Source organism: Hemibagrus wyckioides, linkage group LG14, assembly GCF_019097595.1.
Source record: "Hemibagrus wyckioides isolate EC202008001 linkage group LG14, SWU_Hwy_1.0, whole genome shotgun sequence".
NCBI lineage: Eukaryota > Metazoa > Chordata > Actinopteri > Siluriformes > Bagridae > Hemibagrus > Hemibagrus wyckioides.
This window is the reverse complement of record NC_080723.1, coordinates 18,241,202-18,254,881: the sequence shown is the minus strand read 5'-3', so window position 1 is coordinate 18,254,881 and position 13,680 is coordinate 18,241,202. Positions and strand designations below refer to the sequence as shown.

At 36.8% G+C, this 13,680-nt stretch overlaps 1 protein-coding gene across 2 annotated transcripts in view; it reads left to right on the top strand.

Moving 5' to 3' along the window:
* Window positions 1-12,477, top strand: part of slc34a1a (solute carrier family 34 member 1a) — a 28,696-nt gene extending 16,219 nt beyond the window's left edge. For both annotated transcript variants that reach the window (XM_058407959.1, XM_058407958.1), the window contains 6 exons: window positions 457-543; window positions 3,997-4,096; window positions 4,524-4,691; window positions 6,926-7,042; window positions 8,033-8,157; window positions 10,388-12,477. In XM_058407959.1, coding sequence (XP_058263942.1) covers window positions 457-543; window positions 3,997-4,096; window positions 4,524-4,691; window positions 6,926-7,042; window positions 8,033-8,157; window positions 10,388-10,984 — 1,194 coding nt within the window. In that variant the 3' untranslated portion in view covers window positions 10,985-12,477. The remainder of the gene's footprint in view (window positions 1-456; window positions 544-3,996; window positions 4,097-4,523; window positions 4,692-6,925; window positions 7,043-8,032; window positions 8,158-10,387) is intronic.
* Window positions 12,478-13,680: the final 1,203 nt, after the last annotated feature.

Here is a 13,680-nt window from a genome sequence, read left to right as displayed (position 1 = left end):
CATGCAACACACGGACTTCCTACAGCTTGTAGTCAGTATAGTAAGGATTTTAGTGTAATGAACTATTGCTAGACATTAAATTTCACATAGCGAACACAGACAAGCAGAGTGATACACATCGTTGTCCATACTTGGAACATCACTGGTTCAATTAAATTAGCGAACTGGAACTAACTTTTTATTTGTTTACGTTTCTATAACAACAGCTCAGGTTCTGACTATATATTAAAATCACAGGTGTAAATTAATGCACGGTCATTGAATTGACTTGTATACTCATGTATATGTGATGGAATTGAGAAACATTACCACATACAACTAACATCATTTTTAAAGCTATAAAGAAAATCTGAAAACACTGAACTCAGACCTGAGCTTAGAATTGAACCCACAACCTTGAGGTTTTGCAGTAGACACATTCTGAATGTACCTCCTGTTGATATGTGTTCTATCTAGCTGGATAAATCTGTCATAACTGCCATCGCGTTGGGAGACGAGAGCATGAGGAACCGCAGTCTAATCAAAGTGTGGTGTGGCATCACGGTAAACTCCACTGTTTATTGTCTAACAACCCTCTAGCTACATCAAAACGAGGTCATTACTCCATTCACTCTTCATTTATCATTTGCACCACCTGATATTTCCTTTTACTCAATCCTTTCCACATCCACTGCATCCACTTTACATTTACATATTAACTCTGTTTATTCTATTTGCCCTGAATGTATTCCTCATTCACCAGTTTACTCCATTTATTCCTTATTTTCTTCAAACGCTTCTCATCCACTCCATCTCATACTCATTATTCAATATCTCAGTATACTCCTCTGGTATTCCTCATTACGCTTTTCCTATTTGAGTCACCCCGACATGTGATTTACTCATATACTATATATACATTTTGGTTTATTTGATTTGATTTTTTCATTTACATGCTCATTACCCCAGGGATAGTGCACTTACTCTAGGTGGTATGGTTTCTATAGTAACCAATAAGACAAGTTCAAAATAATGTTGCCTAAACAACATGTGGTTATCACGTTTGCCTCACACTCCCTGGGTTGGAATTTGATTCCTCCTTCCGCTCTGTCTCCATGCACTCCAATTTCCTCTTCCAGTCCACAGATATGTGTTGTAGGCTGATTGGCATCTCTGAATTGACTGTAGTGTGTGATTGGGCGTATGAGAGTGTGTGCGATTGTGTCCTTTGAGGAATTGGCACCCTATCCATCCAAAATGGATGGATGGATGAACAAATGGATGTTCAATTTTCATTTACTCCATGTATTTTACATTTTTGGAAGAAGAAGCCTTTAGTGGTGAAGGTTAAGGGCCTCACTCAACAGTGACAGCTGATCTTTCGAGCAACAACCCAGAGCCCTAATCACTGTGCGATAGGCATTTTCTTTCTCAGTCCTCATTTATTTATTTACCTCATCTATTCTTATTCACTCTAACTATCTAGTTATCTATTAGTTGATCGGAGGATCAGAATTCAAACCCCAGTGCTGCCAAGCTGCCACTGATGGGCCATTGAGCAAGGCCCTTAACACTCCAGGAGTGCTGTATTATGGCTGACCCTGTGCTCTGACCACAACTTCCAAAGTTGGGATAAGCGAAGAAAGAATTTCACTGTGCTGTAATGTTTAAGTGACAAATACAAGCTATTCTTCTTCTTCCTTCCTTTCTCCTACCTGAGTACACCTTTTACTCCATAAAAAAAAAAATCTTATCAGTGGTTCTCAGTTCCAGCCCTGCTATTACATGTACAAAAGATTTCTCTGATAACTCTAGATGACTTAAGTTTATAAAAAAAGCTAAAGCTCCACCTTCTTCTTGCTGAACCTCCTAGAAATTCCCATCTCACATTTTCTCCATTAGTGAGTGAATGTTTCCCCACCCACCATCTCATCCCTGCTTTTCAACAACTCCTACCCAGGAGTTTCACTTTCCTGGCTCAGAGTTCTTTTTCCTTTTCACAGTTTCACAATTATCCCAATGTCATTCACACACACACACACAAAAAGTTTTTTGAAACTTTTAAGAATCATAAATCCTTATAAATCCTTAAACACAAAAACTTTTAAGAATCATAAATCCTTACTGCTGCATTGTACAAAACAGCGGTTTAGCACAAATAGCCTGTGGAGGTTCTGTATATATCGAGTTTAGTGATCATCCTTCATCCTGTAAACACACCTGACTGAACTCTTCAGGCACTGACCAGGTTTATTAGGTGTGTTAGAGCAGGAACTTCACCTAATGATATGCTGATTCAGAACCACCATTTGTCTCCTGTGACTTTAACTAGCACACGACTTTTAGCATACCGAAGGGATTTATGCCCATAATCCTTTCTAATATTTTAAAATTTCTTCAAATAACCATGGAAATCCCTCTATGGGTGCTTTTTTTTTTGCTAGAGTGTTGTCTCAGCAGTTATTTTCAACCTGTAGTTCAGACAGGAAAAAGAGAGCTCATTCTGAAGGTGAAGCTCCGTCAGTCAGGACTGCTTTGTTCATTTTGTAAAAATCCTGGAATGGATTATTTAATGTTCTACTTATTTCCTGTTCGTGACTCATTCGGTACTGAATATAAACTCAGTACGCTGCATTCATCTCTATCCGTTTGTCTTTCATCACGGTTCAATGCACTACATTAGTAGAATACATTAAGGATAATTTGATTTATTTCTTTATCCTAAAAATTTCAGCACTCAAACAGCACTGTTTCTAAAGACTCTCTAAATGATGACTGCCAGTGTCATCACTGTGTGTGTGTGTGTGTGTGTGCTGAGCTGTGTTATAATGTGATGCTACTGTTTAACACAATCATTAGACAGTTGTACTAATTCTTTATAGTTGAGCTTTAAAGAGCCACCAGAAATACTGGAGTGTTGTATTGCTGAACCTATGTATCTCACTATAGTGAGTTAAAAGGGCAATAAAACAGCTAGTAACTTATTCACACAATACAATTTAGTATAGCAAGGTTACATTACGTTGTGTACACAATAAACTGTGTAAAATATGTACAGAAAACAACACAATTGCAAAATATAGGATGAGCTTGTTTATAAGCTGTTGAATGCTTGTGGATATAGCCATATTGTTATTGTCGTTATTTAAATTGAAACAAATCGACAGTGATTGTTCTGATAGTTACAACTAGGACTATTTATAAAGCTATATACCGACAATATTACTTGATATTATTACCAGATGTTATCTGAGTCCTTCTAGATATTATTTGAATACTCATCTTTTGATTCATGTATGATCTATTTGGTATATATTTTTTTATTTTATTTATTTAATTTTTTAGATTTTTAAAAAAATTTTTATTAGATTGTATTACATTTGATACAATAAATAAATAAATAAATAATGTCCACCTTTTCAATCACCCACTTACTAAACTTTTTTAATTTTAATTTTAATTTTTTTTTTTATCTTAGGAGTAATTGATTTTAGGTTTTTAGTCAAGTGCTTATGGGTCAAAGCATACAACTAAACAGTAACCGTCCTAGACATTTCGTCTTAAGAAAAATTCATTTATTGTAAATTGTAAGCTACATTTCTGTGATCTGAATAAAAATGACAAGTTTAAAAAATTTACTTCAGCAAGTTCGTCCCCTGAATCCGACTATAAGTAAAGAGTCAATATGAAGATAACTTTAGGATTCAGCAACTCTGGATAAATATTTACTTTAATTAAGGTATATCTGTTTAAATAGTCAAATTTTCAACAGCAGAGAAATTAAAAATCTGATTTTGACTGTCACCACTTTGCCGTAATCCTGCCTTATATTTGTACTTAATGTTCTGTCTGTTCTAATCTGCTGCTTGATCTTCTCGCACACATTTCCATCCTATACATAAAAATGAATCTTAATGATCTTATACAGCAGAATAATATGCAGTGAAGACAGTTCATTGTAAATGTAAACGACACACAGCTAATGCTTTAGCATTAATTCGATCTCTTTTTTTCTAGCCAACAGTGAACGTGACAGAGAATATTTCTCGGAATTGTTCCTCAGCGTTGCATTGTGGGAAGGATGGTGATCTCAGCATGCAGGTTAATACAGATAGATGTACGTATAACCTCTGGGAGATGAATGGGAATAAAATATGAAAGTACATTCTTATTAGAAATTCAGCCAATACCCCCACAATTGCTTGCTTCTTGTATTTAATTCATTGCATTATGTTAAATTTTTTATGTTGTGAATTCCTGAGTAGGCTATCACCTGATAAATACAGTAGTGTGATTAAAGTTTTATGATGTAAGGCCAAGCTATGAGAGACCTTTGCCATTAACTGGACTCCTTCTCCTGTAATGGCGTTGGTACTTTTCCAGTTCTTCCTTCCAAACACATTTATCATGATTAATTTGGCCTCTCTCTCCATCACGCCCTAACCAGGGCACAGTTTCTGCTTTGGCTTTAATGAAGTTACTGTACTGTTTCCAGCAGCTGTTTATTTTTTTTACTTTTCTTTTCTCTGTGTTTTTGGCTACAGGTTTGCATATGTTTGCCAACACCAATCTGTCTGATCTGTCTGTGGGTCTGATTCTGCTGGCTGGATCTCTTGTGGTGCTTTGTTCCTGCCTTATCTTCATTGTCAAGGTCCTCAACTCAGTGCTAAAGGGTCAAGTGGCACGAGTCATTCAAATGGTCATTAACACAGGTCTGTGGTGTTGTTTTTGTAGGAATCTTGGTGAAAAGTCTTGATAATATGATAAAAAGCCTTTGCTCCGTTTTTACTCCACTCCCAGTCATATTATATGCACAGAATTCTGGGTTAAGTCTGAATGTGATGCTGCAAGTGAGGATTTTATTGATAGTTGATTAATATTTGAAAAATATTGCTGATCTGACAGTAGTTCATGCTGCAAGACAAACCTCAGGTTTCTATTAATGCATTTGTTTTTTTTTGATCTTAACAGTTATGAAATATAGCTAATTTAAAATATATAATGAGTTGAGCAGAGTTTTATTTAACATCACTTCATTCTAATCATCAGAGGTAAAGCTCTACATTTTCTGCCAAGTCCTCAGGATGAAGGACGTCCCTTTTTTGCAGTTTCTTGCTATCAAGCTGCATTTTTTATTATCTTTTTATTATCTTTTTATTATTCTATGCATCTTTTTATTAAATCTTATTTGCTTCGAAAAAAGTATGTAACTATAAATTGATAAAAATGTATGATGTTGTCCCTTAGGAAATATAATATTTAATTATTGGCAAATTGAGTAATAGTATAGGAGGAATAAAACACATGCTGTTGTAGGAAAATAATCAAGAGTGACACCTGATGTGGTCTTTTGCTGTTGTGGGCTCACCTCAAGGTTTGGTGTGTTCTAAGATACTTTTTTGCTCAATTAGGTTGTAAAGAGTGATTATTTAAGTTACTCAAATGAATCTGGCCCATATGATATCATTCATGCCATAAAGTCATAGGGATTACATGTTTAACCCATTCTAATGTTTGATGTCTGATGTAAACATTACCTGAAGCTTTTCACCTGCATCGGCATTTACTCCACTGCTTCATGATTGACTGATAATTTGATGCATTTGCAGGTGAGCCTAATAAAATGGTTTGTATAGTGTATGTGAGGATCACACACCATAGAAAAATGACATGATTATAAAACCTACAGTATCTTGTGATCTAGATATGTGGATACATACGGTTCACACGCCAATGAAAAACTACACCATTATCAACAGTTTCAGTTGCACTTAATTTCTAATTTCTACACTACTCACAAAAAGTTAAGGATATTCGGCTTTCGGGTGAAATTTTAGGATGCACCTAAAATGCACTATAACCTTTACAGGTGAACTTAATTTGACCTTCTCTACACTTTTGAATGCACATGTCCAACTGTTCAGTGTTTCAGTACTTTTTGCATAACTTGCTGTTCTCTAACAAGGTGCTTAACGGCAAAATTCACAACGCAAAGTGGATTACTTTAACAACATTCCAGGCCTTGTTTTACTTCCTTCTGTAAAAATAAAAGTGGAACCTGAGGTGTTGAGCTTCTAGAGTGTTCCAGATCCTAAGGGGACTGTCAGAAGTATGCTGTAATTTCTTATACATTGGCCACAAGAGATTTGCATGTTGTACGATTACTTAAGTAAATGATGATTGAACAAATGTCAGAATATATACAAACAATATGCATACATCCGACCATCACAACTAATATGTGCTTGTTTAACATCCCATTGTACTCTTATAATAAGCTCCACTCTTTCCACTAGATGTTGAAGCATGCCTGTGGGGATTTGTGATCATTCAGCTACAAAAGCATTAGTGAGATCAGACAATGATGTTGAGTGGGGTGCAGGGGGTGCAGTTCATCCCAGAGGTGTTTAGTGGAGTTGAGTCAGAGTCAGTGCTCAGAAGTTCTTCCACTCCAAAGTTAACACACCATGTCTTCATGGAGCTCAGTGCTTTAGTCTTTTAGTTCCAGTGAAGGGAAATTGTAATGCTACAGCATACAAAGAAATTCTGTACAGTTGTGTTTGTCCACCACTGGCTCATATATGGGTGTGATGGTCAGGTGTCAGTAAAAGTTTGGCCATATAGTGTATTATCAAGGTAAATTACTGTTTAACTCTGTACAGTGACCTGTTAACTTTCTTATTTTATTACTCAGTAACTATTAGAAATGATTCAGTAACTACAGAGAATCTACAGTATTAGGAACGAAATGTACTCAGTAGTTATTCCTAGGGTTTTTTTTTCCAAGAATGTGGAACAATAATATTAGAAAGATGAACAAATATCAAAAGAGGTTCAATATGACATCCAATGCTGAACGAAATAACAGTCAATTGATTGTCTTTATATTTAGCTAGTAAAAGAAAGTAATTGTAAACCAAATGCACTTTGTGTCTTTAATGTGCAGATTTCCCATACCCCTTTGGCTGGCTGGCGGGATACGTGGCTATGATTGTCGGAGCGGGAATGACTTTCCTGGTGCAGAGTAGTTCAGTCTTCACCTCTGCCATGACACCACTTATTGGTGAGCATTCCTCCAAATAAACTTCTCTAAATGACTGAGTTAAATGTGGATAGTTCTGTTCAAAGACAAAAACTAATATATTAAATATATAAATGGATTGGGTGATCAGTACCGGATCCTACACTGCTCAAGTTGCAACCTGAATAAATGAAATGACTGAATTGTAAGCCTAATTTAATGTCTATCTTAATTTAACATCTAACTGAATGTTAAATCAATCAGAACAAACTATTTTACTGCTTGTTCAGACCATTGCTTAATTAAAATAAACGGAATTTAATGAAATCAGAGATAAATCTGATTTAGCTGTATCTCTTTTTTCAGTTGTTCTTGTCATAATGATGATTAGAACACAGGTTTATAGAGGATATAAGGATAATAATCATGCATGGATCTTTGGTTAGGATAGAATTATTATGAACAACAGCTTCAGAACCTTTTGTGAGTCCAAAGATCAGAACATCACCAACATACCTGCCTGAAACTGTGAGCAGAGAGTGAATATTTAATAATAAAAGTGATGAAAAAGCACAAATTAATGAACAGATCCATCATCAACCCTTGGTTAAACTTTGATTTACATCTAAGCTTTGGTGTTTTCCAAGCAAAGCACACAAAGTCTAATTGTTAACAAGAGGGATCTGCTGTGCCAAATGAGTCGACCTCACCGACCTCACATTTCACAGCTTCATTAGAACAGAATCATTAAGTGGAACCGCATGACTGGTGCTGGACCAGACGCAACCGCAATTATCACGAAAACAAATCTGTTGTTTTTGGCATTAATGGAGCTGGAAATTAGATGAAGGGGAACAAAGAAAATATATAAAGACAATTAGTGTGGTTCTTATGAGTGTTCGGGATTTCCATCAAGCGCAACAGATTAATTAAGAGAGTTCTTTAGCCTTGTCTTCAGTTGGTCAGCCAGTTAAGGAGCTTTTATATACTAGTCACATTTTCCATTTGACCTGTGACCTGTGAATGATCCAGGACTTGGAGTGATCAGTCTGGAGAGGGCATACCCTTTGACTCTGGGCTCCAACATTGGCACAACTACTACTGCTATCCTCGCTGCGATGGCAAGCCCTGGAGACAAACTGGCTGCTGCCTGCCAGGTATGAGTTTGTAGGCACTTAAAGCTTTAGGGCTTTCAACTCTGCCCAGTTAATGTGAAACTTAAAAGTACCAAGGACTCTTTTATGTCACCAGGTCTAACTTAAAAGTACATACTGATTTGAGCTCTTCTGTTAGAAAGAAAGAAAGAAAGAAAGAAAGAAAGAAAGAAAGAAAGAAAGAAAGAAAGAAAGAAAGAAAGAAAGAAAGAAAGAAATGAATGAATAGAAAATCTTATATGATGTACCTGATGTGCCTTGATTTAATGTGTTTTCCACTAAAAGACATCTTAACGATGAAATTCTAGGTTTTCTTAATTTCATTTTAAAGGGAGAAAAGATCACTGGTAAAAGTTTAGGTGTTTATTTAAATAAAAGACAAATAAATTCAACTCAAAAATAATATGTAGAGCAAAACAAGAACTAGCAAACCATGACATCAACCACAGTAAACTATAATAAATACAATAAAAGCATAGCAACTAATCACAATAATCTGAGAACTTAAACAGGAACACTAATTAAAGGAAAACACAAAACAAGTCAAAGTGATCAAGAGGGCATGGGACAAGGTCATGTGGTTTGGTGTAGTCTGTGATGGCTGAAGGGAGATAAAGGGAACATCACAGGACATGTAAATAACATTATATCATTACACTGGAACCTGTCAAGGGGTGGGATATATTATGCAGCAAGTGAACAGTAAGTCCTTTAAGATGTTTTAGAAGCAAAAAATTGGGGGTTTAAAGGTTTGAGTGACTTTGACGAGTGCCAAATTGTGATGGCTAGGGTTACTGGGTCAGATATTCTCCAAAACAGAAGGTCTTGTGGAGTGTTCCCAGTATGCAGTAGTTAGTACCTACCAGTAATGGTGCAAGGAAGGACAACTGGGGAACCAGCTGGGGGTGTATTTGGCCTGTTCACACAGGACAGCTATTGTAGCACAAACTGCTTAAAAAGTTACTTGCTGACTATGACAGAACACAAGTGCATCATAGACTGCTGCATATGAGGCTGCATAGCTGCAGGCCATTAACAGAGTGCCCATGGTGACCCTTGTCCACCACCGGGAGCACCTACATTGGGCACATGAGCAACAAAAATGGATGACAGAGATTCTTTTGAATAAAGAAAATGTCAAGAAGTCTCAAGGTCATAGGTCTGCAAGGTCCTAAGGAGGTCATTTGTACTGATGCCAGATTGTTATATAGTTTATAGCTACATAGACAGCAGGGGAATGACCAGATTGGAAGGTCAAGAAAGAAAAAAGGAGATTCAGAGTCTGGAGTAATGAAATACAAGTCTGCGAAAAAAAAGAAAGCTGACCTTTGCACGGTTCTCAATCACAATGAGACAGCAGAATAAAGGATAATATGTGTACTTATTATCTTTGAAGCACATTTGCTCACAGCTGAGATTGAGACAGAGAATACACAAAATGAGTCATGAAGTTTTTGTTCTGCATGTAGAAATTGTACTTTTGTATCCTGAGACCTAAAATTACTACTACTACTAAATTACTACTAATGCAGGGCTAAAGCCATTACCTTGTGTCTCCCAGTTCTTAGTAGCAGACCCAAATAAGAAAAAAAGCAAGCCCTTGCTAGACATCAAGGAGATGTGGCTTGGTTTTTTAAACAAGGTTGTGCTATACTTAAAAACTTGTTACCAAGTATTTACAGGACTGTGTTTGATAATGGTAATATGTTGGGGCGGAGTTAGTGGTGCTTGGACTACCAGAAATGTGAATTTAAATAGTGGAATTAGAAATAGAATTAGAATTTAAATAATCGGGGAAAACTCAGAACAGGTGAGCCTGAGCAAGAGGGCATGTGACAAAGTCTCTTTACAGTGGCATCTGTTAAGTTGTGTGATATACTAGGCAGCAAGTGACAAGTCAGTTCTTGAAGTTAATGTGTTGAAAGCAGGAAGAAAGGGGTAGGGGTTTTGACAAGGGCCAAACTGTGACACCTAGACAACTGGCTCAGAGCATCTCCTAAACAGTGGGTCTTATGAGGTGTTCCAAGGAACGACAACTGGGGAACAGGGTCATAAACAGCCAAGGCTTATTGTGAAACCTAACTATCTGGTCTGATCCCATAAAAGAGCTACTATATCACAAGTAGCTGAAAAAGTTCATGCTGGCTGTGTTAGAAAGGTGTAAGGACAAACCCAGGTTTGTTCACACTTCTATTGATGTTCTGTTTTCTCGATTTTCCTTTTTTGTCCTCAGATCGCTCTGTGCCATTTCTTCTTCAACATTTTCGGAATTTTACTATGGTACCCGCTGCCCTTCAGCCGTGTGCCTATCCGCATGGCGAGGGCGCTGGGTGAGCGCACAGCAAAGTACCGCTGGTTTGCTGTGCTCTACCTCCTGCTCTGCTTTCTGCTACTCCCTGCATTGGTCTTCGGTCTCTCTCTGGCCGGCTGGCATGCCATGCTTGGTGTGGGAGCGCCATTTGCTGGGGTCGCCACCTTCATCATCCTGGTAAACCTGCTTCAGTCACATAGCCCCACCCACTTACCCCAATGCCTCCGGAACTGGGACTTCCTGCCTCTATGGATGCACTCACTTAAACCGCTGGACAAACTCATCACCAAAGCCACAGCTGTTTGCCGCCAGTCCACCAATTCCAGCGCTGCCAGTCTGGACCCTGAAACTGCCACCATTCCCGATAGCGCTAACATAAAAGCAGAATCGGTGGCATCTCAGAAAAAGGCTCAACTATCGTACGACAACCCTGCGATTTCGCTTCAGGATGAGTCGCCTCCACAGCAACGAGTGTTCAAGCTAAAGGGGCTAGAACGGTGCAACAGCACGCCACTTTAGAACCAATATTACTCAGTAAAACCCTACATCTAGTGTGTGTTTGTTACTCAAGGCCAAATGACAGTCCTCACGCCTTCTCATCAAGACCAGTTGGTGCGATTGGCGTAATAAAGTCTCTTATATTACACACTTTTCACAATTTCCAAGTTCATTCAGTTTCGCAACAGATAATTGTGCTGTATGTACAAAGCTTTGGGATTCTTGAGTTCACACCCCAACACTATCCAGATGCTACTTTGGATAAAAGTACAGTATTAGCCAAATGAGCAAATGCAAATGAATGTAACTTTATAGTGCTGAAGTGGCTTTATGGACTCAGTCATCTCAATCAGCCAATGGCTGTATGCCTTAAAGCATGAGATAGTAGTTATATCCTCAGACTAAAAAGGCAGGTTTTTTAAGCAAATATATTGAAAGTTTGCTGCTCTAACTACTCTCATATGAGTTGTTTAGTCTTCTAAATACCAAATGAATTGTGCTGCTTTATATGTAATGGCAGGGTGAAAGTAATTGTTCATCAATAAAATGGACCTGTGCTGTTCAAAGAAGCACAGTCTGGGGCAATACGTGCTTAGTGTTTAAAACACACATGATTGAAAACCCTAGATAATAGTCTCACACAACAGCCAATTTTTGGTTCCTGCAACAGGAGAAGCTATCAAATGGCAACAATTAAGTTACAACACACCTGGCATTGAAAGATAACAATAAAGCTTTCTTTTGTTAGTGTTTTCTGTTGTTAGAATGGTACAATACTCCCTAATTAGGAGCTAAGAAACATTCCAATATTGTTAATATTTAAAATATATATATATATATATACATATATATATATATATATATATATTGCTCATGCTATTCTCAAGCATGAGTTTCTTATTGAACTCTAAATCGTTTTGTATGACATTTCTATGACATTTGTAATACAGAGCATTCAACAATAACTCGGAAAATGCCAAATGTCATCAGCACTACTTTATAAAGGGCACCTTTTGTAAATATGTTTGCTTTCTTTTATTATTTTACACACCATCTGTTTCTAACATGATGCAGGATTGATTTCATGCTTTCCATCATGAATACACTCCTCTGGATTGACTTGTATCGATCCCTCTATTCTCTGCCAGTGAGTAATGCCACTACTGAACACACTTAAGTACAGAATAATTAGACAGAAAGGTAAAAATAATGAACTTACCTTATTCCATTACCTGGTATAACAAATGAAAAAATAATATTACATTTTATATCATTTCAAATGGTTATGTCTTCTTTCTGTTTTTCGTTTTCTTTCATGTAATGCAAGAATCGCTGCATTCAACACGTTTTTAAAGACAGAGACATGGGATCATTTGTTTGTTGAACAGAAAACAGACTGGTGCTATTTTTGTATTTACAATGAAATGAGAAGATCATCATACCAGTGCATCATGTCAAATGTATATAGAAATGTCTGTTGCTGAAGAAAAATAAAAAGAGTGATGTGCAATAATAATGTTTAAAATACTCCATTGCTTCCATGATTGTGTGATTCTGGGTTCAGTATGGCTTCCATCAGCAAGATTTCAAAATCGATATGTGCATGCGCAGTAGGATAATCTGATGGGTAGGATACAATGTCAAGACACTGGATCGGATAGGTGATGATCGTCTGAGTTATCACAGCACCATCCTGTCCTGCTGACAACACCAGGAACTGATCTTTCTGGATGATCAAAACACTGCAGTTTTATTAGAAGCAAGGTGATTGAAGAATCAGGAGAGCCAGGATATAAACAAAAGCTAGTTTATTACACGCAGCCTGGACACTCCATAGTCTAAACTTAAATTGAAAACAGTTGACTTTTACACAAGAGGTGTACGTGCAAAGGACACTCTCAAAACCTTGTAGATAATGCTCAAGGTTGAAATAAGAGAAAAAGTGAAAAACATGAACCAAGATAAATCACAAGCGAACAATATACAGACACACATATACATCAGGAGTAAGCAAAAATCACTTTAATGTGATCTTAAATGAATCTTTCATCAGATAGTCATGGAATAAAAATAGAAATGAAGAAATAAATTCCACACTTGCTTTTGTTATTCAGCACCATTACTTCATAATGAGGTAAATTATTAATCTTGGCTGCTAGACTGAGTTGATTCTGGCAGAGAGGGAAAAATATTGTGGTTTGTTTTGCATGAACAAGAAAAAGATATCATGTTTGGGTCAGTTGTTTTTCGAACGTTCTTGTTAGTTTAGTGAAGCATTAAATAATTAAATATAATTCCAGTTTCATATAAGCAAATCACCCAACACTTTACCTAAGCCAGTAAATATGGCAATTAAAAAGGAGGACACAAATAATAATATACATTTTGTTTTCATTAAACCATATCCATTTGTGTGTGTATAATATCCAGTCTATTATAGCGCACAAAATATGAACAAAATATTGTGTCATTCAAAGAGATGACAAATATCAATTTGTTTGTGTAACGTTCAGATAAATTACATCTTATGTATAACACATGGTGCTGCAAACCACGTGAACAATATAAACATTCTTATCTTATTTAAATGATGTAATACTGAATTATGTACACATGCTAAATATACATTCAGTGATTATGTGTTGAGTAAGACAGTTGGAGCTAGCACAGCAGGGATCTGTGTTAAATGTGCCTATGTCTATTTGAGGATAAGATGC